The sequence below is a fragment of the Adelges cooleyi genome, unplaced genomic scaffold (assembly GCF_023614345.1).
Source record: "Adelges cooleyi isolate 19-005CV unplaced genomic scaffold, UGA_ACOO_1.1 ACOO_flye_CR_arks_rails_tigmint_CR_PRNA_23, whole genome shotgun sequence".
Lineage (NCBI taxonomy): Eukaryota > Metazoa > Arthropoda > Insecta > Hemiptera > Adelgidae > Adelges > Adelges cooleyi.
In genome coordinates, this window is record NW_026095893.1 from 5,027,375 (window position 1) to 5,055,160 (window position 27,786).

At 31.2% G+C, this 27,786-nt stretch overlaps 1 protein-coding gene and 2 non-coding genes across 4 annotated transcripts in view; all 3 read left to right on the top strand.

Moving 5' to 3' along the window:
• LOC126835578 (A disintegrin and metalloproteinase with thrombospondin motifs 9-like) overlaps positions 1–27,786 on the top strand; it is an 84,230-nt gene that overhangs the window by 33,961 nt on the left and 22,483 nt on the right. Inside the window, exons 2-4 of one of the 2 annotated variants that reach the window (XM_050568250.1) lie at positions 10,215–10,376; positions 10,464–10,621; positions 17,404–17,532. In XM_050568250.1, coding sequence (XP_050424207.1) covers positions 10,215–10,376; positions 10,464–10,621; positions 17,404–17,532 — 449 coding nt within the window. The remainder of the gene's footprint in view (positions 1–10,214; positions 10,377–10,463; positions 10,622–17,403; positions 17,533–27,786) is intronic. The other variant, XM_050568251.1, reaches the window with a different exon arrangement.
• Trnas-gcu (transfer RNA serine (anticodon GCU)) lies at positions 19,707–19,788 on the top strand. Its single transcript has one exon. It is a non-coding gene; the product is annotated as a tRNA-Ser (tRNA).
• Trnas-gcu (transfer RNA serine (anticodon GCU)) lies at positions 20,942–21,023 on the top strand. The gene has a single exon. It is a non-coding gene; the product is annotated as a tRNA-Ser (tRNA).

Consider the following 27,786-nt stretch of genomic DNA (forward strand, 5'->3'; position numbering starts at 1 on the left):
CCATATTGTGATTAGTTCGGCTAAAGCAATGTGCTACTTTATTTTATTCTAAATAGCTTAACTGCTACAATTTAGTGAGTTTCATAAATCGAAAAATAAATATTTTTGGTAAGTCAATAGAACCTACTTGTATTATAAACACACTGAAGTTCTTCAATAGCTAAAATAATAAGGATAAAGCTTCTATTGACATTGGTTGAAGTGAGGATAGAAGGAACGTCATTCTTTATAATAGTACCTTATAACACCCGTTATCGTGTTAATCTTTGAAGGTACCCTAGGCCGCCCCGTTTTCCCATTATCACGAATCTCTTATGGCTAATGGTATTGCAAATATCTCGAGAAGACAATATTACAATTATTAAATACTTAATTTTTTTTATTGGTCAATATTGACGATTTAGGGTACAAGACGCCTTAAACCATTTAACCTACATAGTATTACATTGCTTTTGTTACTTACTAGTTGTTAACTATGGTCAACAGAAAATAAAAAGCTAATAACAGTTATTCAATATATTCTGATTTGTTTTAATCAGTCATCCACATTTTTCAGCTACTTGTTCAAAGAATACAGAACGCCTATTTAAAATTTATTTATTCTAGAGGACATATAAAGAAGAACTTAGTACGGGCATATAGAAATTATTAGAAAAGTTCAAGCTAAAATCGAATGAGTAAGTTTAAATATTCTTGTAGAAAAATGGGCTACTGACACATAAGACTTACGAATATAGAAGGACTACACGGACAGCCCCTAGTAATCTAGCTCTACTCGGAAACCAATTAGAAGTTAGAATGGAGCAGACAAATCGTCGGAAACCGGAAAAATCTCTTATCGAAATTAACATTTAAATCGAGTCTGAGCGTTTTTTTATGTCATGACGGGTGGGCTCCAGCGGATATCATCCGAACAAACAATGAAATGTTTTCAGCAACAATGAATGCATGCGACAGAGGCCGTTGTGCCGGTGGATTTGGGTCGAAATGCGCCTACGCCTTTTTTTTTTTGTCTGGAGTCAGTTTTGGCGTGTCAGAGTGTGTTGGTTCCCATGTGTTTGCTCGTCTCATCGTTATGCTGGAAGATCTTCAGGCTGATTTCAACCGGAATGCACATGATGTGTAAAATATAATATAACATCGTATACCGCTTTCGTGATTAAAATCACATATACCTCGCACGAGGAGTGTTCCACGTTCTTATAACCAGCATAGTAAAACAGTAAATTGAGTCCCATACATTTACTTCCAGGTAAACAGAGTCCAATGTCCCATACAACGTTGCACATCAAAGGCAACACCAAATTAAAATTTTGTCATCACACGGTCACGTCGCGCACGAACTTATTCGCTGATTATCAATTGTTTTAACCCTATTTAAAATACTTTTCAACATTTGATAATATATTTTGTTAAATTTGAATGCAAATTAAAAATTCCTCGGGACCTAATTTCATAAGCAAAGGTAATTTATTTATACTTGATTAATGATTGGTTATAGTAATACCTCATTCCCAAATCAGCCAAATGACATTTGGGCTGCATTTATCTAGTTCCAACAGCACGTCAATGGTGCTGCTATTCGGAGACGTTTTAAAACCACAAATTCTCGTGCATCGTCATGTGACTGCACAACCATGATCATGTATTTTTCTAACAAATAAGTTCTTATACATTGTAGTAAGGCGTAGAGGATTGAAATTTGCACGAACGGTATCGGCAGGGAAATTGTTTCGTTATTGTTGTCAATCGTCTCAGACGACGACAGGTAAACGCCCCATCACGTGATACACTTAAGAGACGTCTCCGAGGACCGGGGATTCTTGATTTGACTTAAAATGGGCGAGCATTTCCATAAAGTTATGCTAATAGATTGGTTAATCTGTTTCAAACCCGGTCTCGGTTCAATGCGATAAATCGCTATTCACATTTTAATACGTCTCCGTTGTTAAGTATGATGTACACCACGTCAAACAGTTTGATGTAAACTCATCATCGTCTGTTCGAGTGTAATCCTACACTGTTACCACGTGTATCGAACGCGTTATTGCTCGGTGTAAATTGGTATCACACTACGTATATACCACATATACGTGTACACGATTGACGATAGAGATATAATGTACACAACCGAATCTCCTCTGATTTGTTTGCGCGTCCTGTCATAGCTAATACACTAGTCTTCATCGTCGCGTCAACATGGTAAACACTAAACCAGAAGTAAACAATTGTTAGGGAGCAGAGATCCTAACCAAACACGTGTTCGGCGGGACTGTTTTCCATTATGATGTTATATATATATATATATATATATCATTTTGGTCAGCGCGTTACTTGTATTTATCCGAAATCGCGGTTGAGGTTAACGCACTGTCGTCGTCTGCATTCGTCTACCTACTATATTATTATGTACATTATATCGAAGAACGTTCATCACATTGGTCTTCCGACATCAAACCGACCTCGGCATTGCGTACTTTAGTATACCATCGTTTAAAAAGAGAAACAATCGAAATTAATTATTCGCGCACAGACACGTGATAGACGTACACGGCGGCGGCGGTAGCAGAAACGACAGTGCGGCTTCTGTTGGATCGTCTCCAATTAAGGCGGCTATTCGTAGCATTTTAAACGACCAAGGCGCATAATCAAGTGTGTTTTGTATACACACTACATCGTACATTGCATATTGCACGACGGCCACAGGTTCAAGGTAACCAATTATCGACCGACCAAGGGATGAGGTTAGGTTCGATAGGTCTGCGTCTGACCGCAAGGTTTTTTTTTTCACTGAAGTTACCCGTGACATAACGTTCTTAGTACACCCTAAATATGTAATTATTAAATTACACATTCATTCAGTTTAATAAAGAAAATCGAATTAACTCATTTTAAATGATTTTAGAAAAACCTGTCGCAGAGACTAAAAATTGAACTCAACCGTTCAAACTTCAAACCATCAGGAAGCATCTTGGACTTATTCCATACTCTAAAAGCATATGAATATGCTAAGTATAACAAGTACCAAATTGTATTAGAAATTATATTATTTTATTTAATTAGGTTCAGAACAACTAAATTACTATTTTATATCACGCTTGATTTTAGATAATAACATTACTTTAAAATAAAATATATTTAAATTAAGGAAAAACAAATTTTCCTTTATTTGCCTTTTCTCTAAGTTATTTAGATTCGGTTATATACTTTATCCTCAACCTTAACCCAACACGATCTGTCAATCATTCACACACATACACACTGGCTATCACATACATGTATATCTTAACTGACTTCCTGATTTTTTACATTCCTTTTATATTTATTTCCTCGTAACATGCCCAATAGGTACATCAATTTATTCGAATTCTTATCTGTTGCTCAATCAATACTCATTGTCTATGTTAATTTGTTTTCCCTTTTATACGTTACATCATTAATTGTTAATAAAATATAATACCTAATGCAGGTTGACAATTTATAACCTTATTCATACAAAAATTAAGTTTAGCGGAGCTTCACTTGTGTCGCTCCCAAAGCCGACTCTACCTCAATCTTCATTGACAAATGTTTTTTTAATTTATTTTCGTATTTTTAACAGCGCAGCGATCTAAAAAAACGTCTAATAAATTACTACTACCTTATGCATAACTACTATTGTACACAGTTGTCGACCTCTTTTATTTTTTATTTGTTTTTCGTTGATCTCCCATTACAAACGATAATAACTATAACGCTGCTTACGGAAACAATCCATAACTCGAGGATTTTTACAACGCGCGAAATCTAATACTGGCGATCTGGCACGCAAATAGAATCCATAACGACTGAAATGCTGGACGGTTTTTTTTTACTTCAACATGTTCCAGCTGTTTTTATGTGTACAATATGCTTTACTCGTTATTATTATTATTGTTGTTACTACGTTTCATTGATGATAAAAAATATAATAAAGAAATCGTTCAAGTTTTCACTGAACCGGCCGTATAAAAATAATGTATTGTAGCAAGTATAGATATATAATATAATATACGTAGGTATATACTACAAACTTTAATTATTAAAAATACTTTGCATGGAAGCTAAAAAAACATAAAAGCAATTTATATATAGGCATAATTTATATTTTCATCTCATGAAATGAGGCATGCAATAGAGAAGCACTCTGTATGTGTATTGTAGTACATAATCATAGACCTTATACTACGATCTATGTATTTAATGTAATAATATAATGTAGTATGCATGCATATATTGATGGCATAGTTCACAGATGTGGTAAGTGCGTTTTTTTAATTATTTAAGAGAGATGTTTGAAATTGCATTATGCTTCCATTAATGCATTAATACAATTTTGTAATTAATAAACTTTTATGTCATCTAACATCGAACTATGAATCTCTTGGCTTCTAATATTTGTAAATAGTGTGTAGAGAGATATTAGGTATCTATTGCCATACATAACTCAATTTCCGAAAAATATGAACTTACCATATCTGTGCACGTTGCATCGACATACATTTGTAATATTCTCCAAATAATTGTATACACATTGTAAACTGTGTAGCGACCGCATCTGCATTAATGGAGATCATACGAGGGGACGTAGCACATTTGTATTATAATACTTTAATACACATAATATTTGTACGTTTTGTGTAATGTGATTGTATGGGATTTTCAAACCTTAATCCGAATTACTGTATAGTATAATAATATTTACTACCTATTATATTATATAACGTGTTCGCTGTGTTCCATAAGAGTCGGTACAGTGAGTTGAATCAGTTTTTACATCGGTTAATTTCTCTACTACTAAAACACACAGACGAACGCAAATTACTTTGACCCAAATTCGAAAGGGGTTTAAAATTAGATTTTTCTTGACTTACTAGGACGCCCATTATTCCGTATGTGTCTATATAAACGTTCAGTGATTTTAATAGTAAGACTCGAGGGAACTGTAATATACCAGAAACACACAACGTCGATGCTTCTCAGACTCTCAGACATGATTATATATAATGTAGACCATCTGACTCCTACAACTCGATCTCGTAGTCCACATCCACAGTGCAAACCAAGCAGTATAACAAAACTATTCAATAAACAATAAAACGAAGCATGTCTCGGTGATTGATAAACAATTTTGTTACATGTAGTTACAGAGGTGAAAAAAAAATCTTAAATTAAATTAAACAAATCAATCAATTCAATAAATCATGTTCATAATGTACATTTTTTGCTTTTTATTCATCTTTTCTAACAGAGTTTTCCCTCCGTAGAGTAATCATTGACTTCCTTAAGGAGACCTTTTTTTTGACATATTTTCTTCAATATCTGTTCTTATTAATGGAAACCAAATAAAAGTAATAGGTCCTCTACTTAAATAATTTCATACTTATAATAAAGTAAATTTTAAAAAAATTCTCCAATTATAACCATTTTTATGCTAAAAAAATTGCAATCGCTGTGACAAAATTATGAGACTTGCTGGTCTAGTTTAAATTCTGTTACAATATGATAATTTGTTGGCCTCTTTACTGAGTTATGTTGTGGACCGAATTTAATTTAACCCTTAGGTTGGTATTGTATCATTAAAGATACAATGCTTGTCCCAAACTTTTCCAAATTGAGTGGAATTAATTGCTGTACAGTGTTTTACAGCTTTTTTAATATTTGTTTTGTTATAACTCGACTGCCTAATAGATCATTTTATTACACAACATAATATAAAATCCTAATGGTTGGTAGTCGTCAAAAATATATAGTCACACAACTATGTAAGGAAATATACACAATGGAGGTCCTCCCCATTACCGTTAGGGATGTTATAGGACTGCTGTCGCTGGAAGAGCTATAAAAGTACAATACAAGCGCCCATTTGTCCTCACGTTTTATCTTGCCCAGGACTGTCGACCTTTTTTCTTTGTTCTAGATAATGGCATCACATAATATTGTAGTACCAGTGCGTGTGCACTGTGCTTAAATTATTGTCTCAACACCATGTCTTTGCGGTAATCGTCAGACGGTCATTTTAAAACCAGCGATAAGATTCGTGTACACGCACTTAAGGGGACATAAAAAATCATCGAAGTGTTTGAAGTATGCTAATGTTGAGTTTTCCGGTGTATTTAAGTGTACAAATTGTAATGCATCAATAGTGTCGGCGATAAATAAATCATTGACGGAGTAAATATTGTACATTTGTCGTTAGTTTTCTAGAAAACGCCTGTGTTCCATTAGGAGATCCAACGTTAGAATAGGAGAAGAAATGGGTAAAGGACGTGGAAAATAATTGTTACTAAATTTTGTAATTTTATTTTGGGTATGAAAATTGAAATCAATAAAAGAGTTTGTACTTTATTTTAGACCAGCATATAGACTAATATTATTGAAGAAAACATGTCCAATGACAATGTACATTAAATATTATATAGCATATGATTTTTAACTGGGGTGTCTTCCGCCAAAATGACCCTCGACCGTTATCACCATAGCCGTTTTCCGCCAAAGGTTATATTCCGATTTCCACCAAAATAAATAAAAATTTGTTACCTAATATTTTTTAAGAACCCCTAAACTAAATCTATAATTTCATTTACTACTTTTCGATTACATGCTGAATTAATAATTTATCTATCTATGATACGTCTGTTGACAGCACTTTGGTCTATGTTCTGCTATAAGATTACCCTGTATTCTGACGAGTTCATAATTTTTTTTTTTTGTGAACATTTTTGGATAGTTTTTCTATATGGAGTATAGAGCAATAATTATAACATAATACATAATAATTTTAGCTTTTAACTGTTAAAACAAAATATTTAGTGCAATTGGCAGTTACACGCCGCAGACCGCAGTACAACATACATTTTAGATAAAGTATTCTAACGGTTATATAATACACAACACTTATTACAAGCACACCACTGAACTGGATAAAACATAAAGATCTATTACGTATAATTCAATCAACTCTTACTTGCATACGAATCTGAATAATAAGTCAAAGTGTAATGCTTAATAGTCATTAGATTTACATTTTATCTATAAACTATATAGCTGTTTTTTAACGTAGCTGTGAATTTTTTATTATCAATATAATAAACTAGATTGCTAACTAATAATAAACAGTGATACTACTGAATTGGCTATTTTTGTTTGAGATATCCCGATATGAGTTTATCATTGATATAATTTACCTACACATTATAAATTAGTTAAATATTATTATTTCACTAAAACAACAAATTATTTTCATTAATTTGGGCTAGCTAATATAAGATGTCAGTTATCAATTTAGTGACAATAACTATAGTATAACTTAAATTATTATAATGACGATAGTCCATAATAATTATTATGATCTCAAAATTCAGCTATCAAATGAAATTACTCGCCGCTGATGATTTATCCACGAGTAAACAAAATTATTTTGAAAAATGAATTTAATTTATGAGTGAAAATTGCGTTGATCATTTTCGTTATGAATTCTGGCGATGCTCAAATCTCTACCACGTGGTGTTGGTATTTTTTTCCAAGTTTTCGCACGGTACAAAGTTATCATCATATGTGGTTTTTTTTTCAATTTAGTCACGTTAATATTGATATTATGTAACGGCTATTACTTTGTGTATAACCGCCGACGAACGCTGACAATAGAACGTGTTGGCCGGTCAGTTCTGTCACGAGCTTCCCATCACGCATCGCCGGTATTGTTGTGTTATTAAATAATAATATTGTAATGTAAACAAATTTGCATCAAAGGAGGCGGTCGTGATGTCCGCATTATAATAGTACGTAATAGCGTGAACTGTCTGTCGTTTTGTAGAATTAAAAGAACAAAAAACCAATACATGCTTGTACACGTGGAATTCGTTCTTTTAATAATTATTACAATGCGCTTTGTGTACCACAAGCACACACACACACACACACTGACACACACATGATCATTACCCTGGACCAAGTCCAAAAGTGTCGTTCGTCAAAAAAAAATTCAGCTTTTGTCTTCTTTAATTGAGATCTAATGTGAGAAATTCGCCAACAATTATGTGTAATTTAATATATACATACAATTCATATATTAAACACTGTACAGGGTGATTCATTAAGGATTAGATACTTATTGGTCTCCTAAAATTTGCAATTTTGTAGTCTTTCTTTTTGAAAACATTTTTGTTACTGTTATTTTACAATATTATAAATAATTAATTAATTACCTTCTTTAGTATTTTCTAGCGCTCTACCAACTTTAGACACTTAAATGGTAACGTATCCATTCAATTAACTTTATAAATAAAGAATAATTTGCTGAAAATTTCGACTGGTCGATAACTAGTTTTGGGTACTTACTTTTAAAGTTATTCAAGTTTGAAGTTTAGGTCAAAATAAGGAGAACGCAGATAAATCTAATACTACACTCTCCCTTGTTCCCGTCCTAAATTTTAAACTTTAAAAGTAATTATTTAAAACTGGTTATCGACCAGTCAACATTTTTTCTAATTTAAAAAGTTAAGTAAATACACTATACGTCCCCATCCCATTTATGTTTCCAAAGTTATAGTGTTTTGCAATAAAGAAATGATAAAAATGTCAATATTATCTAGTACCATAAATTAAAGTATCTCCAACAAGAAAACCACAAAATTGTAATTATTTTTAGATAAAATGAGTGTCTTGTTCTTAATGAATCACCCTGTATTTTAATAACATACCGAATGCAGTGTGCGATTATGTAAGGACAGTTTTGTATTTGAGAGTGATGTTAATGGCCTGTGGTCGTTTTCTTCGGCCTTGACAATGAATACAAGTGTACGCCGTCGTGCTATGCATAAATCATTGCAAAATTCGGACGACCTTTAAACCGAGGCTGATCAGGAAGTCACGACGAGAATCCATTGTGGATCCATTTTTTTAAATTTTATTATATATTTGACTTATCAACACACGCTTATATGTGGGACGCGCACGTAGCTAATATGTTTGTTTGTTTTTTATTTATTTATTTTGAATACACGATCGGGAGCAGAGCGGTATCGCTTTGTGCTAGACCTGACTCGACCGTACCGACACGATCACCGCCCACCGACAGTTAGAGTAAAATGTTAATTGTTTTACCAACGCTCTTCAATCGAGTACTTACTAAAGTCGCTAAGCGTTTCATATGAAGGGGGGGGGGGGGTGCAACCACCACGATTACACAAAAATAATATATACAGAGACCAGAGGCCTGGCATTTGTGTACTTATAATATTATAGCGTAATAGAAATAAAAAGTGTTAAACACAATCGGCGGCCAGCTCTTTTTAACGACAGTGCACGTTAAAACGCGGTAGCCGGCGTGACCGCTACACACTTTTATCGGTCTGTCTGCGGTCTCAGTGTCAAGAGTTGATGTGTATCAGAGATTCGTAAAAAACAAACGCCGAGATAAACGTTTCGAATTTAAGACCATTACTATTTACAAATCTAATGGCGTCCGGTGCCCATATTGTCTATAATATATATTAAAGTAACATTATTATTTCGAAATAAGATTGCTTTGGTGGTTATAGAAATAAATAATATTAACTAAAACTATATACTCGCGTATATAGAAATTAAAAAAAGGAGAGACTAATTTTATCAAATTAGGGGGAGGGGTTAAATGACATTAGACCCTCCTCATAGATCCAAGTCTGTAAGAATATACTAAGTTGTGTACTCATTAAAACGTGTATTTGAAGTCTAGTCTTTAAAGTACACATCATCCACATATAGAATGGAAATAGGATAACTCGTGTAATTGCTTTGGTTCGTTTACTCTCTGCATCAACCGTGCTAGCCGAATCACATTTGCTGACAGCCCTTAGTTTACATGGTGTATACATTTAGAACGAAATTGTATTTATTTTAATATAATGCTCTAACCGCTCCGAAATTATGGTTTTGTGATTCTGCTTACGCGACTAGTCAAATTTATTTCATTAAAATATGTATTTAATTAAATCTTATTTTCACGATTCCGAATTTTGACAACGTGATAACCTATTTTGCCTAAGTAATTCGATATATTACTTTTTGAAATAAGAAAAACAACATATAACGATCTATTCAAAAACAATCTATGTATACTATTATTACTGAACTGCAAAATGCATAAAATATGTATTTATGTGTATATAAATAGTAGGTATAACAATTTGTGTGTCTTATTTGTGTTTTTACAGACGAATCTCGAACGATATCAATGGTCCCCGAACCGATTAGAAAAAAATCATCTTTTAACGATTTCCACGATAGTAGTAGATTTGATAAGGAGTTTGTCAAGCCTATAAAATCAATTCCAGAGTCGCTGCACGCTCACGATATTCTATACGGCGGTCATCAAGGTATGTGTGATTTCGTGCATGGAATAATATAAAAGTGTTCGATGCAAATTATTAATAATTACAATGACATAATGATTGTGGTTGTAGTCGATCAAGAAAAGCTAATCAAACACCATTCGGGTCAATTTCGGAACAAAACGGCTTCCGTCTGGGACCCTCATCCCGAATATGAATTCACGGCTTTCGGACATCGTTTTCATCTAAAACTCATTCACGATTCGAAATTCGTCTTGCCCGATCTCAAAGTAAGCTGTTGTTAAAATATTATTGAACGGGGTGTGTGTTTAGAGGAGACAAATAAAAAATAAAAATTCCAAACGATAAGTGCTTACACTGCACAGTTTTATTTGGTTACTTATTGAGAAATAAAACAATAGTAATACTAACAAATGTTACGAATATATGTTTGATAGTAAATCAAATAGAACTGGTATATAATTATTTAGGGTTCAGGCTGATGACATACTGATCCAGAAACAAAATATGGCCAAAGCATGCGGTCTGTTTTTAAGGAGTATTGTATAGGCAATATTTGTGAAAAAAGTGGTTCAATAAATTTCGACCGTGTCAATTAGTTTACCAGTTAATATTTAATTTGTACAAGCTTCAAGGTATTATTTTTTATTTAATTATTTTTTTCTGTGAAAAAAACCATTTTTGTTTATTTTAGACCAAAACGACCGACAAAATTTCGACTACATATGATGGTCAAATTTCAGTTCTTTAATGAGATTCGAGTTCTTTGACTACTTTACTATGATAAGTAGGAAGCCGATTTTCATTTAAAAATTTCAGTTTCTTGTAATCAAATAAATTAAATTTGCAATTCTTTAATACTAAAACCAAATTTACATAACAAAAAAAGGAAAAAATCAAAAATCTGTTTTTTACATAACCTAGCAAAAGAGCCAATGAACTCTTATATCTTTACAGAGTTGAATACGGACCATCCTAAGTAGTCGAAATTTTGTCTAGCTTTTTGGTCTAAAACGTCAAAAAACAAACCGCATACATATTAATTAATATGTGTTTTATATTTATCATAAAATATAAATTGATTACCGCAATATTTTAGTAATCTTCTTAAGTCTCATTTAAATCAAAGTGAAATTAAGCTTATATTATTCAATAGCTTCTAATTCTAATTATATTTCTAAATTTTCTAATAAAATTGTTTTACAAACAATGGAATGTTTTAGTGGCAGAAATCTATTGCCACGCCCCTGGTAAATAATTTGCAGCATTATCACTGCATAAGCATAGCATCTACGATGGTAATGTTTTTGTAAATTATGAAATAAATTAATGCAAATGACATTATAGTGTATTCATTATACAACAACATACCTATTATAATCTTTAATTTTATACAACCCTGTAGTGTTTATACATTTTGTTTGCGTATAAAATAAATAAATGAGGAAGATTTAGTTTAGCCTGGTTTAATTTGGAATTAATAAAGCCTTCACTATTTATTTACGATAAATATCATATTATTATGCATAAATGAAAAACATATTCATATTTTATTTATTCACGAAGTAGTAATCCAGTTTATTATATATGAACACTAAATATATGAATTATTTATAATCGCTATACTTTCAAGTAAAACGCACGCATACACGTATACATCAGTAAAATAAAGCACAAAAGAACACGTTACCTAAGAAAATTATTTATTTAATTTAATATAAACGTATTAGGATTATATTTGCATACATTTATATTACCGGTTTAAACAGGAAATTAAATCTTTTATTAACTTTTTTAATTCGCTACGGTCTGTTATATAACCATTTAATTATCACTAATAACATTAGATTTGTTTGTACTTACAAAGAATTGTTTTTAAAATATTATTACACGGTTCTAAAATCTTACATGTTATTATATAACACTTATTTTGGTCTTAGAAACTCAAATAATTGTAGTGTTTTAAAGATAATTATAAAAATACTTGAATCTAATGAGTATTATTAAATCATATACTATAAAGTACCCGCCATACGTTAAAATGAAAATGGTTTGTGTTTTTTTCGTCAATTCCCGAAACTTCTAAGTACAATGCGAACAGGATTATTATTAACGGCAATCCTACCTACTATAGAATACTGAATAGTATACGAGTATAATAATAATATATATCAACTGTCAAAGTCTTTATGACACTCAGTATTATTGCATATTTAGAACGTCTTTATACACCGTATTAGAAATACACGTGTGCCATTTCGATGTTACAAGTATCATCGAGTATCAGTTACATATCCGCCTAGCAAAGAATCGACAAACTTATTAAGTATCTGACAGGTCTATGCGTTTATACCTACATACTATGTTCGTTTTGTGTCGAAAGTACTTGAGAAATAGAATAACTAATAATAGTTTTGAGAATGAAATCTTATATATAGAAAAGTCAAATTTATACTATTTGTTTTTTTAATAAAAGTGTTCGATGGAAGGGGATCAGAATACTCCCACGGTACCTCTGCCCATTGTAAGAGGCGACAAATGAGGTTGCGTCAGGTCTACAGCCATTGTGAAATTTCATTAAAAAGTATTAAGAGTTAAAACAAGGCTTAAAAGATGAGAAAATTTAGTATTTGTTGTAATCAGGAAAGTGCAAAGGAGAGAAAGAAAAAAAGGAACAAATATACTTTACCGGGCACCCTTTTTTCCCACTTTTTTTTTTGAATCGATAGGACTTTCCATTGAGATCGTATCAAGTGGAACCCCAAATAGTTGAGCCTTCGAAAGCAAAAAAGTAGTGTAAGACGCAAAAATTCAAAGTTGAGAAACGAAAATGAAATGTTGTATAGGTAAGTTTTTACAAAAACGTAAAAGTTCTCTTGCCATCTAACGGAAAATAAGCAAAGCAGGACACACTACTTTTGCAGACAATACAATAAATAATAATGAAAGTAGAATTAAGACAAATTTGGTGAAATCTCGTTTTCCCAACATTTCTTTTACACGTTGATATATTGTTTAACAGCTTATTCGAATGGAAGATTATTGACGGTATTCACTCTATATGCAATTGCCTTTCTTAATATGTCATCACTCTAAATTAGTATATTATTTACTAGTACTTTTAACCAGTCTTAATTAATGTCCTAAGCCTCAGTACAATTGGGAATTTCACATATTAATTATACAACATAGAGAATTATAAGATATACATTATCTCATAATGTTGATGAACAATATATTGCAGTTCTTGTATATACTACCCGCAGGTCCTAATTAGGATTACTGTAGACCCATCAAGCTATCAACCCATTTTTCATAAATCATTTTAGTTACCCATCAGCTGCATTATCTTGTTATAACCTCATATGCAACTCGGCTGTGGTTCTGGGATCTTGACATCCCCAGACATTTTATTGTTGCCTTCACTCGGTTACCACCGGTCATAACTTGTTACCCTCCCATTGTTATCGACTCTCACTCAATTCTTCCCCTCTTTGTGCCTTGCACCAGTCTGTGATGAATTGTGATTTTTCATATCTCCTTTTTTATTGTTCCTTTCACCCTTCCAGTAGCAGCCTACTTATTCTCCCCTTTGGTTACATTTCCCCTGTTATACAACTATTCCTTAACTCTCGTTCTCCTATCGTCATTTCTTTCTTAATTTATGTCATTCTCAACGCCGGTATTCTCATTTAAATTAATTAATTTGTAAGCACAATAGTTACACATCGTAAATTTATAAAACGCTATAATTTCTAAAGACAAAATGCATTTAATAATAAAACAAAATCTCCTTCTATAATCATAAATTATGTTTTAGCTTCGATGCCAAACTAAGAAGGTATTATTTTTACGGGCGTCACCATTTTTCGCCAAAATAACCTTCGACCGATTCTTCATGACTGGAGCAGGAGAGGTGTAATGATTTTTAGTCATATCATCCGATCATTCTGGAGGCACTCTGTGCCCTTTTTTTAAGTATCTTCCAAGAAAGCCTGCCCTAACCCTTTGTTGTATTGCTTATGCTGCTATTGTGACACTGTAATGCGCGAAACTAGTTATGAATCGATTCTAATTCTATTCACCCATAAGCATTTTCAAAATACGCGCTAAAAAAAAATGTTGATATTTATTTTTTGTTGTAGGAAGTAAAAATTATCATATAATACGTTTTTAGTGAGTAGGCAAAAATACATTTTTTTAAAAGCAAGCGATCTTCCGATTCACATTAATTTTTAATACAATTAAATGTTATTCATTCGATGGTACTTATAAATTCACTCTTTAATCTTGTGTTTTAACACTTCCGACACGTTTCCTAACCTAAATTATCAATTCATGTTTCAAATTGTTTTGGTCAAAGACAATTTAAAAAAATATAACTAAAGTGCTTGCGAATCGGCTTAGAAGTTTTAACTTGTAGTGTCCTGTTAAAAAAATCGAAATTGATCGCTTCAGTAAGAGATGTCTTTTTTCAAGTGTGCGATAAAATAGTTGTGGTCTTGTGGTATTTTATTACAATATCTTGTCCGCGTGGGTGGCGAATCGCAATCACATTAAACGAAAATGTCCATCATTCTTGGTATTTCTGTACTTTGTAAGAGTACTCGTATAATACGGTGTACGTGCATTTATTTTTTTTTTAACGTATTTATGATGGATTTGCCGGCAATGGCGATATTGCCTTGACTATAATATAGTTGTCGGCAGCACATCGTAAATATTAATCCCACAAACCTGATGTAGACGTTATTTAGGTGCATACAGAGATCGTGTTTCATATATGATGATTACAGTATTTAAATACTAACCGTTTCCTCTTAGTTTTTTTTTTTACGCTTAATTAATTAATCATCTAGTGTGCTGTGTGTGTGTGTATTAGTATAACATGTGTGCTGTGCGGTTCAGAAAAATTGGAGAAAAAAAAATAAAGACACCAATCAGTTATAAATAGTTGCATAATATTGTATCAATACATATAAAATATAATAATATGCAATATATTATGGAGTTTATCCTGCGAAATCAATGTCATAAAAATCCCATTACAAGTATGTGTAAACTATAAGGTTTTTTTTTACTATTTTATTGGCAATCGTTAACTAGGTAGTGTTACAATAGTAGTATACACAGTGACAGAATGACCCGAGTCCAGAAAGAAATGACATTTAGGAGTATGGCCGGTACAGCCGATGTGGTTGACCGAGGACATACGGTTTATATTTTTTATAGTTGTTAGATATTTCCTTTTTTTTTTTTTAACATTTTTACTTATACACAACAACACATCGTCGCCACCAACCGTCGCCGTGTTATTGTCCTCGATAGCGATGATCTTCTATTTTATTGCTCATGTAAACCACACAAGATTACACGAATACACACACACACAACATTTATAACATTTACAAAATCTACGTTTTATTTTCAGCTTTATATTATTATGTATCAATGCTGTTCCAGGGAGAGCACCAGGGGCACGTACCCCCCCCCCCACCGTCTGAATATTTTTTCCCCTAATAATAAAAACGCAAACTGTCGACCGATGTTAAATGTACACTATCTCTTAGGCCTTAATAACTAGTGCCCCTTCCCCTCCTCTCCACTCCAAAAAATATATATTTTTAGAAACAGTACTATTATGTTTTATTATCAGTAGAGCCACAGCATACCCTACATTCGCTAAGTCTTCATTAGGTATGTGCACCCTATTTTTGTAATTGGGTTAAGCCTATTTTGTAATGTGCCAAAATAATAACTCTTGGGGACCCGGGTGGAAGTAATGCCTCACTATGCTGGTTCCCCCGGGTTTCTATAGATACATGTGGGAAAAAAAAGATGATAACTCATAGGTAACCTTGAGACCTAAACCTTAAGCACCTTATTATCGTGTTTTAGGAAACATAATATTATATATCTGACTTGAAGAACTTTTTTTACATTGACCATTAAACGTAATGATATGATTAGAATATGGTGTATGATTTGATATGGTTTGTTATCATACTATTCATTGTAGTAGTGTTAGCAGCAGTAGACAGTGATTATTATCCCATATATTTATAAATAACGTTGATGTTGTCAATATGGTAGGGGCTTAAGCCCTGAAAATTAAGACTGAAGGTAGATCTATTATAATATCGATGGTTAGAAGCTAAAAGGGTGTAAGCGACAATTTTTAAAAAATCTACTTTTTTGCATACGGTCGTACGCGGAATAATTATACATCTATTGATCCAACTTAGATATCGATATCATATGTTTATAATCGATAATCGATGTTTTAATACGAGGTCGTACGCGAATGATATAAAAGTCGTATTTTCCTCGTAATTGGCGGGATGTTAGGTTTTTCGGCTCTCCTGAACAATTTGGAAATCGGCGCTTACGCCCGTTTACCTTCTAACCATCGATATAACGTTTTTCAAAATTCTGTAGTCAACCTTTTTTTATAAAGGAAAATCCCACAAAAAAAGGAGGGGGAATTATACTTTGACTGTTGTAAATTTCTAGGTTGCTAAGTGTGAGTGAATCAACCAATTAACGGGTATTTTAAAATGTTTATAATGTATTTGTTCATTAAAATATATTGGTAATCACGGTAACAAATAATTATAGACGATCAACCCTAATCGTACCGTTCTTAATATTGCAGATATAATTTTAAGTAAATTATAGCTTTTATCGATTTATGTATTTTTACCATCTACCGATTAGCATCGAAGTGTTTATTTTGTTTATAGGATATTTGTACAGATGTATGTATCTAAAATAATAAGTTTTAAAATATTTAAATAAGTAATTCAGTATGAAAGGCTCTTTCATATAGAACTACAATTTTGTTTATTCTTAGTTCATACATTTGAAGGAAAAAAAACGTTTTTAATGCATTTGTGCATCAAGCACAAGTCGACATGCGTATACATGACATATTATGTTGGGAGAAAGCCAGTAACTTACATAAATCATTAATTATAGAACGTAATTTAAATATAATGACATGTTATCGTTAATGAATAAGTGTTTTTAATTTAAATCTCTCTCGTCGCAGGTCACTCACATGAAACAAAACACATCTTGGAGGGAATCGCCAAATATAAAGGTGGATGGATGCTTTTACTCAGGGAACGTTTCCGGCGAATCGGGCTCTATTGTGGCAGTCAGCTTATGCGATGGAATGGTAAGTACGATCATATTAATTTTGTTCAGTATTCTACTAAAAATCCATGTGGACATCGTGTAGTTTTGAACCAATAAATATTGTCAGAACTCGAATATTTTATGAAGCTCTATTTAAAACTCGACCATTAATCTTTTATTAATGGTCGAGTTGTATGGTTTATTGTAGGAAATTATTGTCAACAATTATTCTAGATAAATTTAAGTATTAGTATGTTTTAGAGTTTAGACTCTAAAATAACAAAATTAATTTCCTCCTTTTTGGCACACATGCAAATGGTTATATTGATTTGTAGACACTCTATTAATCACCTATTGCGATGCAAGTACAAAATGAAATAAGTAAAATTAAAATTTTTAAAAACTACGGTGCTCAAGCAAGGACTAGAATGTTTTTTTTGAGAGGAGTCCGAAATTCAATCATTTTTCTATTTCTACTCCCCATAAGACATTTTTATCAATTCGATTATCTAAAAACGTTTAGAATTTAAAAACGTTAAGCAATTTAAAAATTCAGATCATAGATACTAGAACAGATCATAGAAGTCATAATTCATAACCAATTAAAATCTAAATTGAAATATTTCTTTAAAGTTTTTAATCTGTAGAGCCTATTTAGATACAGTTGTAGATTTTATATTTATATTTACCTATAAATTCCTAGTAGTTTTTACTAAAATCTAATGTAAAAAAAACACTATATTGCTTTTAGTAACTAATGTGTAGATACTACTCTTCGGATCGTATAATCTTTTCCGTTAGATTAAAAAAGAAATGTAGGTTAACGAATTTTTAAATAAGTATTATTTAAGTGTACAGTATACGATAGTTAAATTAAAAACCCTATTATTTAGTTAATTGTCATTTATAATTGCTTATATTTTACTCTATTATTAGGGTTGCCTAATATTAAAATAAAAATAAATTTAAAATCATAAAATAGGTGGTCTAAAAAGATAATAATAGATTCAAATTTATTTTCAGATAAATACTGAATTAGATAAAAAATTACCAATTGAACCTCTTTACCTCTTTAAAAACAATTAAAAAATATGATCCTGTTCCAATTTTTTTTAAATTTCCATAGGCGGAAAACTTTCAACAGATCTATCATACTAAAAAAAATGCAATCCTTAATAAATAATATTATAACTTTCGCATTACGCATAATGTCGCTGTAAATTATTATAGTCCATAAAAATTACAAAACCATTACAAAGTACTATTTCTTACTGACATATTGAAGTGCTGTGGCCGGAGATGCTATTATTTGTATTATTTAATAGGATTGTGGTTTATACTTTATAAAATATGTATTGTTAATTAAAAATACCTATAATACCTACTTTATGTGTCCGCCGAATGCCGATGACTGAAAACAATATTGTATCTTACCAAAGTTATACCTATTATTAATTAATACGTATTTGACCTTTTTAAGTTTTTTCAATCAAAAATGATTAAAACGATATTTATTACGACAAAAAAATCACTAAATTTGGTAAATTACAATGAATTTCTTTACTAATTTTCCATTTTTTTCTAAAGTCTTGTACTATAGATATCTATTGTCTACCTACTTAATTCATTCTAAAATTTTACAATATCATAATATTGTAAACAGCGCAGCATTTTGGTTTATGCTTTTCTAAAGGCTAAAGCATTTTATCATACGATTAATTTATTTAAAACTATCAGACTATATACTAACTACTGACAGAGAGACAACAACAAAACAAATATTACGGTAGAGAAAGAGACAGAGAGAGTCAACCGTTTATTAAAATAAAAAAGAGATACAATAAATTACAAAGAAATGATTAATGAAAAAACAACAAAAAAACGAGTTGCCTTAGTGTCTAGTGACACAACATAGGTACTGTTCAGTACGTAAACATATAAACATTTTTAAAAAAAATAATAATTCTTAAACAAAATAGTCTTAATAAAAAAAGGTTAATTAAAAAAAGCTAATAAATGGTAATAGATGATACCCAAAGTGCCCTTTAAAACCGAAAGAAAATTTTAATTAAATACTGATCATTTTGATGATAATACTTTTAAGTTTTAATTGAGTACAAATTATGATATAATATGGTAATGTAATAATTGATTACAAAATTTTAAAAAAACTTGATAGTTTAAATAACTCTTTTTTAACATTTCCGAGCACGAGACGAGGTGGCCGAGTGGTTAAGGCGTTGGACTGCTAATCCAATGTGCTCTGCACGCGTGGGTTCGAATCCCATCCTCGTCGATATCGTGTGAATTTTTTGTTTTTTTAACACTTTAATTTACTATTTACTTTATAAACTATTCGCATTACTAACTAATTTTGTAATTATTATTAATATGGCCGATTTTTTGAAAACAGTTATGCTACATAAATTAATATTTTAGTTTTAAAACGAAATATCTATGCGGGTTTTCATTCCAGGAATACTATTTTATACCGTTCAAAAAGGAATAATTTAACAAAATATTATTTTTACAATTTTTCCAAGTTCGAAATCAATTAAGCTATTAGAATATTTTTCTATTGAGTACTGTTTTTTATCATTTAATCAACATTAATAACTGTTGTAGTTTAAACAAATAATGTAGCCGTTTTTAACCCCCCATTTTTACCGTTAATATAATATTTTCAATTATGAAACTAATTTATTATTGTTAAAACATACTTAGTTCAAAATAATAAAAAAACAAATTTTACTCTCATTATAAAGTTATGAATAATTATGATCATTATAATTTTTATCATTCATTGAAATACGTATAAATGGGTAATTAAATAATGCACGATCCCATTTTTGTAATCGCTAGTTCAAGAAACTAATTGTACATTTTTCTCTGTAGCGTTGTAATATAATAATAGCGTTTGTTACGTACTATATGTCTTAAACATCAATAAGATCAATTCGAATATTTTACAGGAAACATTCATATGATGGCTGATTCTTTGTATTGACATTTTTGATGATAATTTTATACAAAATTAACTAAGTACCTTTTTAATTTTATTCAAGAATAGTGTTACAAAATGTTTTGTTTCCAAACTTGGTACATAGATGGATAATTTAAATACTTACGAGTAGGTCTATTTAAGTAATTATAAAATAAAGAACTTTGTCATTTGCTTAAACCTAGTAGTTGTTATCCTTGTAAAATAATTTTTTAAATAATAATAAGTTATTTTTTTTACAACTGGTACACTATTAGGTATTGACAGCTGACATTTCGAAAATTTAAAAAAAAGTAACAACTATTTTCATAAATATTTTTTGAATAAATAAATATTTAATGTCAAATGATCTTTTAATAGGTTTTGCAGTTTTTATTAATTAAGATAAGTATAATATTCAGGCATTCAGCCCATAAAAGCCAACATATTCGATTGTGACGTACATGGTGACGAGGTGGCCGAGTGGTTAAGGCGTTGGACTGCTAATCCAATGTGCTCTGCACGCGTGGGTTCGAATCCCATCTTCGTCGTATACCGCCTTTAAATTTTTGCATTTTTTTATTACTTTTTTTTTCGAGTCTTATTGTATTGTTGAACGTTTTAACAAATCAAAATACAACAGCCGCCAAGTACTTAACTGCACGTGGCCACATTAATGTTTATTTGGCAACATTTCAATCAACTATCGTAGCAGCTGCATTTATACATGTACCATCAAACGTTTTTTTTATTTCTAGTTTTAGAAAGTCAGAATTTATTTTCATTGCATAATAATTGAATATGCATTTTTTTATTCTCAATGTTGTTTTTTGTTTTACTATATTAAACAAGCTTATAATTTTTATTTTTTTTTAACGTTTTGTTTAATATTTTAAGTAGGTATTGAGAGTTTTCCTACAGTTTTTTTGGCACGGTTTTTTTTTGTGCCCGCATCATGCATGTACCTTAATATAATTACTATTAATTAGTTGATTAAATTCGAACAAACGTTGTATCAATAGTATTTCAATTTATATAAAATTAAATTGTTGTACACAATTTGAAAATATCTAATTATGCATTAATTAGTTTTGTTATTACCCTTATAGAAATGTTTATTGGGTATTTGCCATAGTACCTTAACTAGATGCTCAAATTTAACGGGTTCATATTATAAAACAACGCGTTAAATAATATACAGAGATACTAATTAATTATGATTCATGGATTTAGTTACAATAACAATTAAACCACAGACTATAATTTGAAAACAGATAGCTCATTCGGCATGTAAAAAAAAAACCAAGATGTCACATGACCAAAATGAAATCAGTCTGACCACAGATCGAGTATAAAATTTCGTGTAATATGTTTCATTATAATATAGTAGGTAGTTATCATTTAAACTTTATGGTTGATAAGAAATTTGTACAATAATATTGTAAAATAACTTCACAATAATTGATATTAATTCATACGGCTACACTTTTGTGCAGCCCTAATCAGTCTTTTTAAAAATTTCCTTTGATCTCGGCCGAGTGAGCTATCTGTTTTCATATAGTCTGTGATTAAACTTTAAAATTATACACAAGTATGTATATTTTTATTTATTTATTGAGCCTAAAAAAATGTCAGGGATGCCTTTCAAAAACAGACAACAATTTTAAATTCGATGTATTTGACTGCTATTACAATACAATATTTTTCTTTTGTTTATGCGCACTATATATTTATTTTCTTTAAAACCAAAATTACCTATCTCTAAAAAAATTAAGTTTTGAGTGATTTATGACTTGTCAGGTAATAAACAAAAAATCGAACAATAATAATTGATAATGATATTTTTGTGGTAATATTAATTTGACACCTACCTATTACTATTTTTTTAAATACCCGAAAATTATTGTCGTCGACTACCCTAATAACTTGATTTAACACTGAAATTATTCACATAGGCCATTGAATTCAATATTATATTGTAGGTAGTTGTGTATAGTTTTGTCTTACTATACCTATAATAGCACTATGCATTGTGTTTACATTAAGGCTTAAATACGTATGAGCGTTGAGAACTTATCATCGAATGTATGCTTTGAAAATACATTTGGTATAAAAGGACTACCGTATTTATTGAAAATTAAAATAGAAAAAAAGCTTCAAACTAGAAAAAAATTTCAAGTTAACATTTTCACTAACCCTTTTCAAAAATAGAAGTTAATGCTTGGAGTGTTGAGTGAGTATATATTTTCACCTCCGTCTATTAAGTCCCCGGTTCAGTGGCTAATAAAAAACCACAGTGATGATTAAGCTCCTGTCAATAAGAACAAAACATTGTGGAATTCCATCAGTCATCCGACGATAGAACGTCTTTATTGAATCTAATCGCATCCTACCCACGACGACATGACGGTAGTATAAAGGTTTAAACAAAGCCAATCGTCGATAACATAAAATTGTTAAAATCGTTTTAATGTTATCTTTAGTAATATTTTAATAACAATTGTCGAACATCACTAGCAACTTGCGCATAACGCTCCATGAAAATACAGCTGAACGTTGAATGGACGGCAACAGTAATTTAATTACATATATACTATGTGTGATACAATAACAAAACCAGCATTGGTCAAGAGGCGAAACAGTAACTTTTCTTTAAAATGTTATTAGATAAGTTAAAATACAGCTTCAAAAATTATTTTTTAAAGTTATTAGATCCGATACTACATTATACTCGTAGTTAATATACTCCACTCTTTTTTTATTTATCAAACATAATTACATAACATTGAGTTCTTCATTTTTTGTAAAATTATTAAATCATATAACATCTTGTATGTACTATGCAAGACCAATGTACGCAAATATGAGGAAATCTACCCCCATATTTCTGTTAATTAACGTCTATAATATTTGCTTGCAATATGATTTTAATGGTTACCCAATAATTATTGGGTAAATGACATTACTTTGCATTGTATCTAGATAAACAAAATGAATACGTTTTTATAGATATCAGAAATAAAACATTTTTGGCTTCCACGTGTCAAGAATAAAGGGTCAAGGCTTTTAATTACAAACTAAACCAACGCTGGACAATCCTCAGAAAAAATTTGACGTCATCCAAATTATATGCAAATAAAAAAGAACATTATGTTATAACACTCACTCGTTGTTTGATAACGAGTGTTGTTATTTTAGATTAAAATAATCAAATCAACCGTTTTCAGATGTTCGAATAAGGGAAGACATATTGATAAGGTGTATAGACGGATTTCAAAATAGAATGAAATGACGTTTTGTTAAAACTGTCAATAAAAAAAAATATACGATTTTTCATTTGAAATATTTACTTGAGATGATTTGATTTCCCAGTGTGTCATTTTAGGTAGCTTAGGGTTTAAAACCAATTTTTATGCGGTACTGGTCACATTTTGTATTCAATTCGATTTTATAAATTCAGGAGATATATAATGTATTTTTTTCTTTGTCTAAAAAAAAAGTAGACTAAACTTAAGTTTTTAATGCTCACTTTAGTGAAATTTAAATCTCATACAAAATTTGTATTATTATTTATTTAATGTTACATTATCAAATTACATATAAGGTAAACAATTCCATATCCAGTAATATACGTTTTTGGGTAGTACGGTTAAATCAAAAAGTATATTATTAGAAAGAAACCGTGTGTTTTAGATGTAGTCTTTTTTTTTTTTTTAAGTAACAAGACTGGAGTTATGACCTAGAGTTTTTCTCTTCGTGTATATATTATTCTACTGTTAGTGCATAGCAAGAAATTAATTATATATTTAGTGCTCACATTAGATTATTTAATATTAAGTAATACGATTCTAGTCAAAGATCCCAGGGCTTTTATAATGTATGCATCATAATAAATAAACGACATTCGGAAATGGAAGTGCAGCCATACCAATATAAGTCTATGGAAACGCGAAATGAAGCAGAGGTGATAATTTGAAACGCATTTTACAGAAAATTAAAAAACCAGGGACGCAATTTACAAACTGAATTGTGAAGATGTTTGCATACAATCATGATCATTTATTATGACACGGTTGATTTTGTATTTTGTCTTGGCTACAATATTATCCATAACAAAGTGCGATGTATCAAGTACAATAACGAATCTGTTTTTTATATTTTTTTCCCAAGAGGAAAATGGAAATTTTTGTAAAGGTTTCTTGTAAATCATAATTTTTTTTTCACTTTTCTTACAATCCAACAATGTCAACGACAATACCTAATAACACAACAAAAACCGTCGTCGATATAATATTACCGTTAAATTGTTCACCGTCGGTCGTTGGCCACACATCAACGGCCAATATGACGAAGGCGCGTGACCAGTGACCATTTAACGTTTTTGCACTATCGCAGTTACGTGCTCGCTGTAAGATTTAAAAAATATATATAGGTACATTTATAAATTTATTATTTTGCAAAAACTATCGCACCGACGGTCGTCCGACTTCACATCATCCGGTTGTCGAGTGTCGGTTCGACGGCCTCTACGGTCCACGTGTACAAATAAAAAATAAACACCCTGTATAATTTGTAACGAAGACGGGATGGAGCTTTACTTACGGCCGTTCTTTCTCTCTTCCCTTTGCGGTGTGCCCGCCATGTCTTTCTCCGCTTGCTCGGTCAACATTGCCAAAAACGTTTATGAGCTGCCGAACGAGCAACAGCAGACGTTGTCCGTGAAATCGTATCAATATGACGGCTATATATTTAGATTTATATATGTATAAAAATACAAGCGCGAGTGTGCGGTGGCATTATAGCGGGCTTATGGTGTTTACACGACAGTCGGCTCGGAGGTTTAAAAATACCATCAGACCGTTTAAGGGGTGTGATCGAGGTCGTCGCCGCTTGTCGGCCGGTCCACGTAGACAATACGAAGATTTCTAGAGTTCGCCGGACTTCGTTAACCATTCAGACGGAACCGGTCTACACCACCACTCCAAATTCGGTACAAACCCTTTTACTACAATAGTCTCACATAGGCGCTACCGCATTAGGTACACGGTAGCTAGAGACAACTACATATTAATAATATCAGCCACGTTTTCTGTGTCTAATGTCAAAAACAATAGACTGTACTTGATTTGTACTGCGCTTGTATTTTATGAAATTACTAATTCATATTTTTGGTAATCTCGACATTATGTTTTAAAATTAAAATTGAGCAACCTTTGGGAGGCTTAACGCCTACACGGTTTTCAGTAGTATTACTTTTCAATATTTTTCATATCAACTCACGTACATGACAATTTTTGATTGATTTGTTTTGGAAATTTGTTCTCTTCAAATGTTTGGTTATCAATTACTCGAACCACGAACGCGAATTGCGATCAACTGAACAACACTCTATTTTTATGGTATAATTTTAAGTAAAAGTACAGTTACGTTTATAATATATCCTTGACACTAAACTTGAGCCACACGCGTTAGATTTAAACAACAAAACACAGTGCTTACTTGGACGTTATTTACAGAATTTCGCCGTATTGTTCCATCGAACAATACACGTTTAGCCACGGTCTACAGTATCGCTTGTACGCATACACAATTTGAATTAATCGAGACAATAACTGGTGTTTGCTGCAATACTATACTTAAGCTTTAACGTTGAAATTCAAAAATCAACGCTCAGTCATCGGATGGTCTTCAGGTTAAACAGCAATGACATTAGTGTGTTCTCTTTAAATTGCTCAGGCGGCCAGACAAAATACGTGAAGGAAATCTTGAAACCAGTTCACAGAAACAAAAAGATTGTGCGCTCAGGTTAATGTAATTTACTGCGTGTCGTGCTCGTTTCTCATAATAAACAAGAAGATACACGACAAGGGCCATCGTTTCCGAACACCGGGACAATATCGTTTTACTTAACCCTGTATATATAATAAATAAATATGAATGAATAGCGAGCACACACGGGACCATGCGATAAGCACTGATGTAATCGTCTTACGATTTATTAGTGTACTCCGGTCGCACAATCTAAGATATCATACCCTTAACACATCACCAGTCTTTTGGTATGCCAAATACAAAATCTACAACGACGTGACATACCAGGGGTTGGCTATGGTAGTTTTAATGTGACGCAAACAGTAGGACTAAAGTCAGTCTGTCTAGTTAAAAGAAAAATAATACCGTACAATATATCGTGGTGATAAGATATCAATGGTAACAGTATCTTGAAAAAACATGTAACATATGCCCTTTTAACAAAAAGCGATTCATTTTAGGTCAGAAATAAACTGGCATGATAAATGTCATCATTCATATAAATTTCTTTGTTGATTGAGACATTGAGTTTCTGTAAGATATCAATAAATTCAAGTCGTACTATGAAATATGCACTTATTTACAGTTTCAAAAGAATAAATTTAAAACTAACACTGTATGTATGATTTTTTCCAGACGGATGCTCAACATTTAAAATGAAATACTTTATACGCTACTCGTTAATTACTTAATAGGATGCGTCAGTCGAATTACTCCTTTTATAAAGCAGCCTTTCTTTTGTTTTTCTTTCAAATTGTCAATACAATAGTTCTTAGGTCTATACACGTAGAAACAACAGCTTGTATTATTGCCATAATATGACTCATATTATTATAAATTTAAAATTAATTAGGTTTTATTATAACAATTAACTATTATTGGTTTTTGTCTTCAATTGATTGTTTCTTTAATAATATTGTTATTATTGTTGTCTTGTGTACAAAAACAAATCGAAGGCCTCTATGTGCACAAACCAGCTAATCAACGTTTAAACAATTTCGGGGAACAGATTTTTTTTTTTTTAATTCATTTATTTCAAAGTCAGACTTTTTTTATTTTTCAATAAGTCATATGAAGTAGTAAGCTGTAAGTGAAATGTTTCATCGAAAAATAATAACAATTTATTAAATGGTAAATGTATGTTTACTTGAACCGAGCTGGAAAAACTAATATAAATTCAATTTTGTAATAATTTGTAAACAAATATAATGATTGCACTAATTTTATTTCCGTCAAATTGTATATCCAATAAAAAAATATATTTTGGTCGTAAACGAAATAAGTCATAAAAGTCATAAAATATACACATATGCAATTTATTTAGTAATCATTTATAGTTTCCAAAAATTAATTGGTCAATATTTAAAATCAGTTAAAAAAATTAGCAGAAAAATAAATGATTTGTTTGAAAATGATATTAATCGGTCTTGTAGGCGATTTTTAATTTAAGTTGGCTTACATTTTTCGTTTATTAGATCAATTAAATTCGTATACAAACGCCAG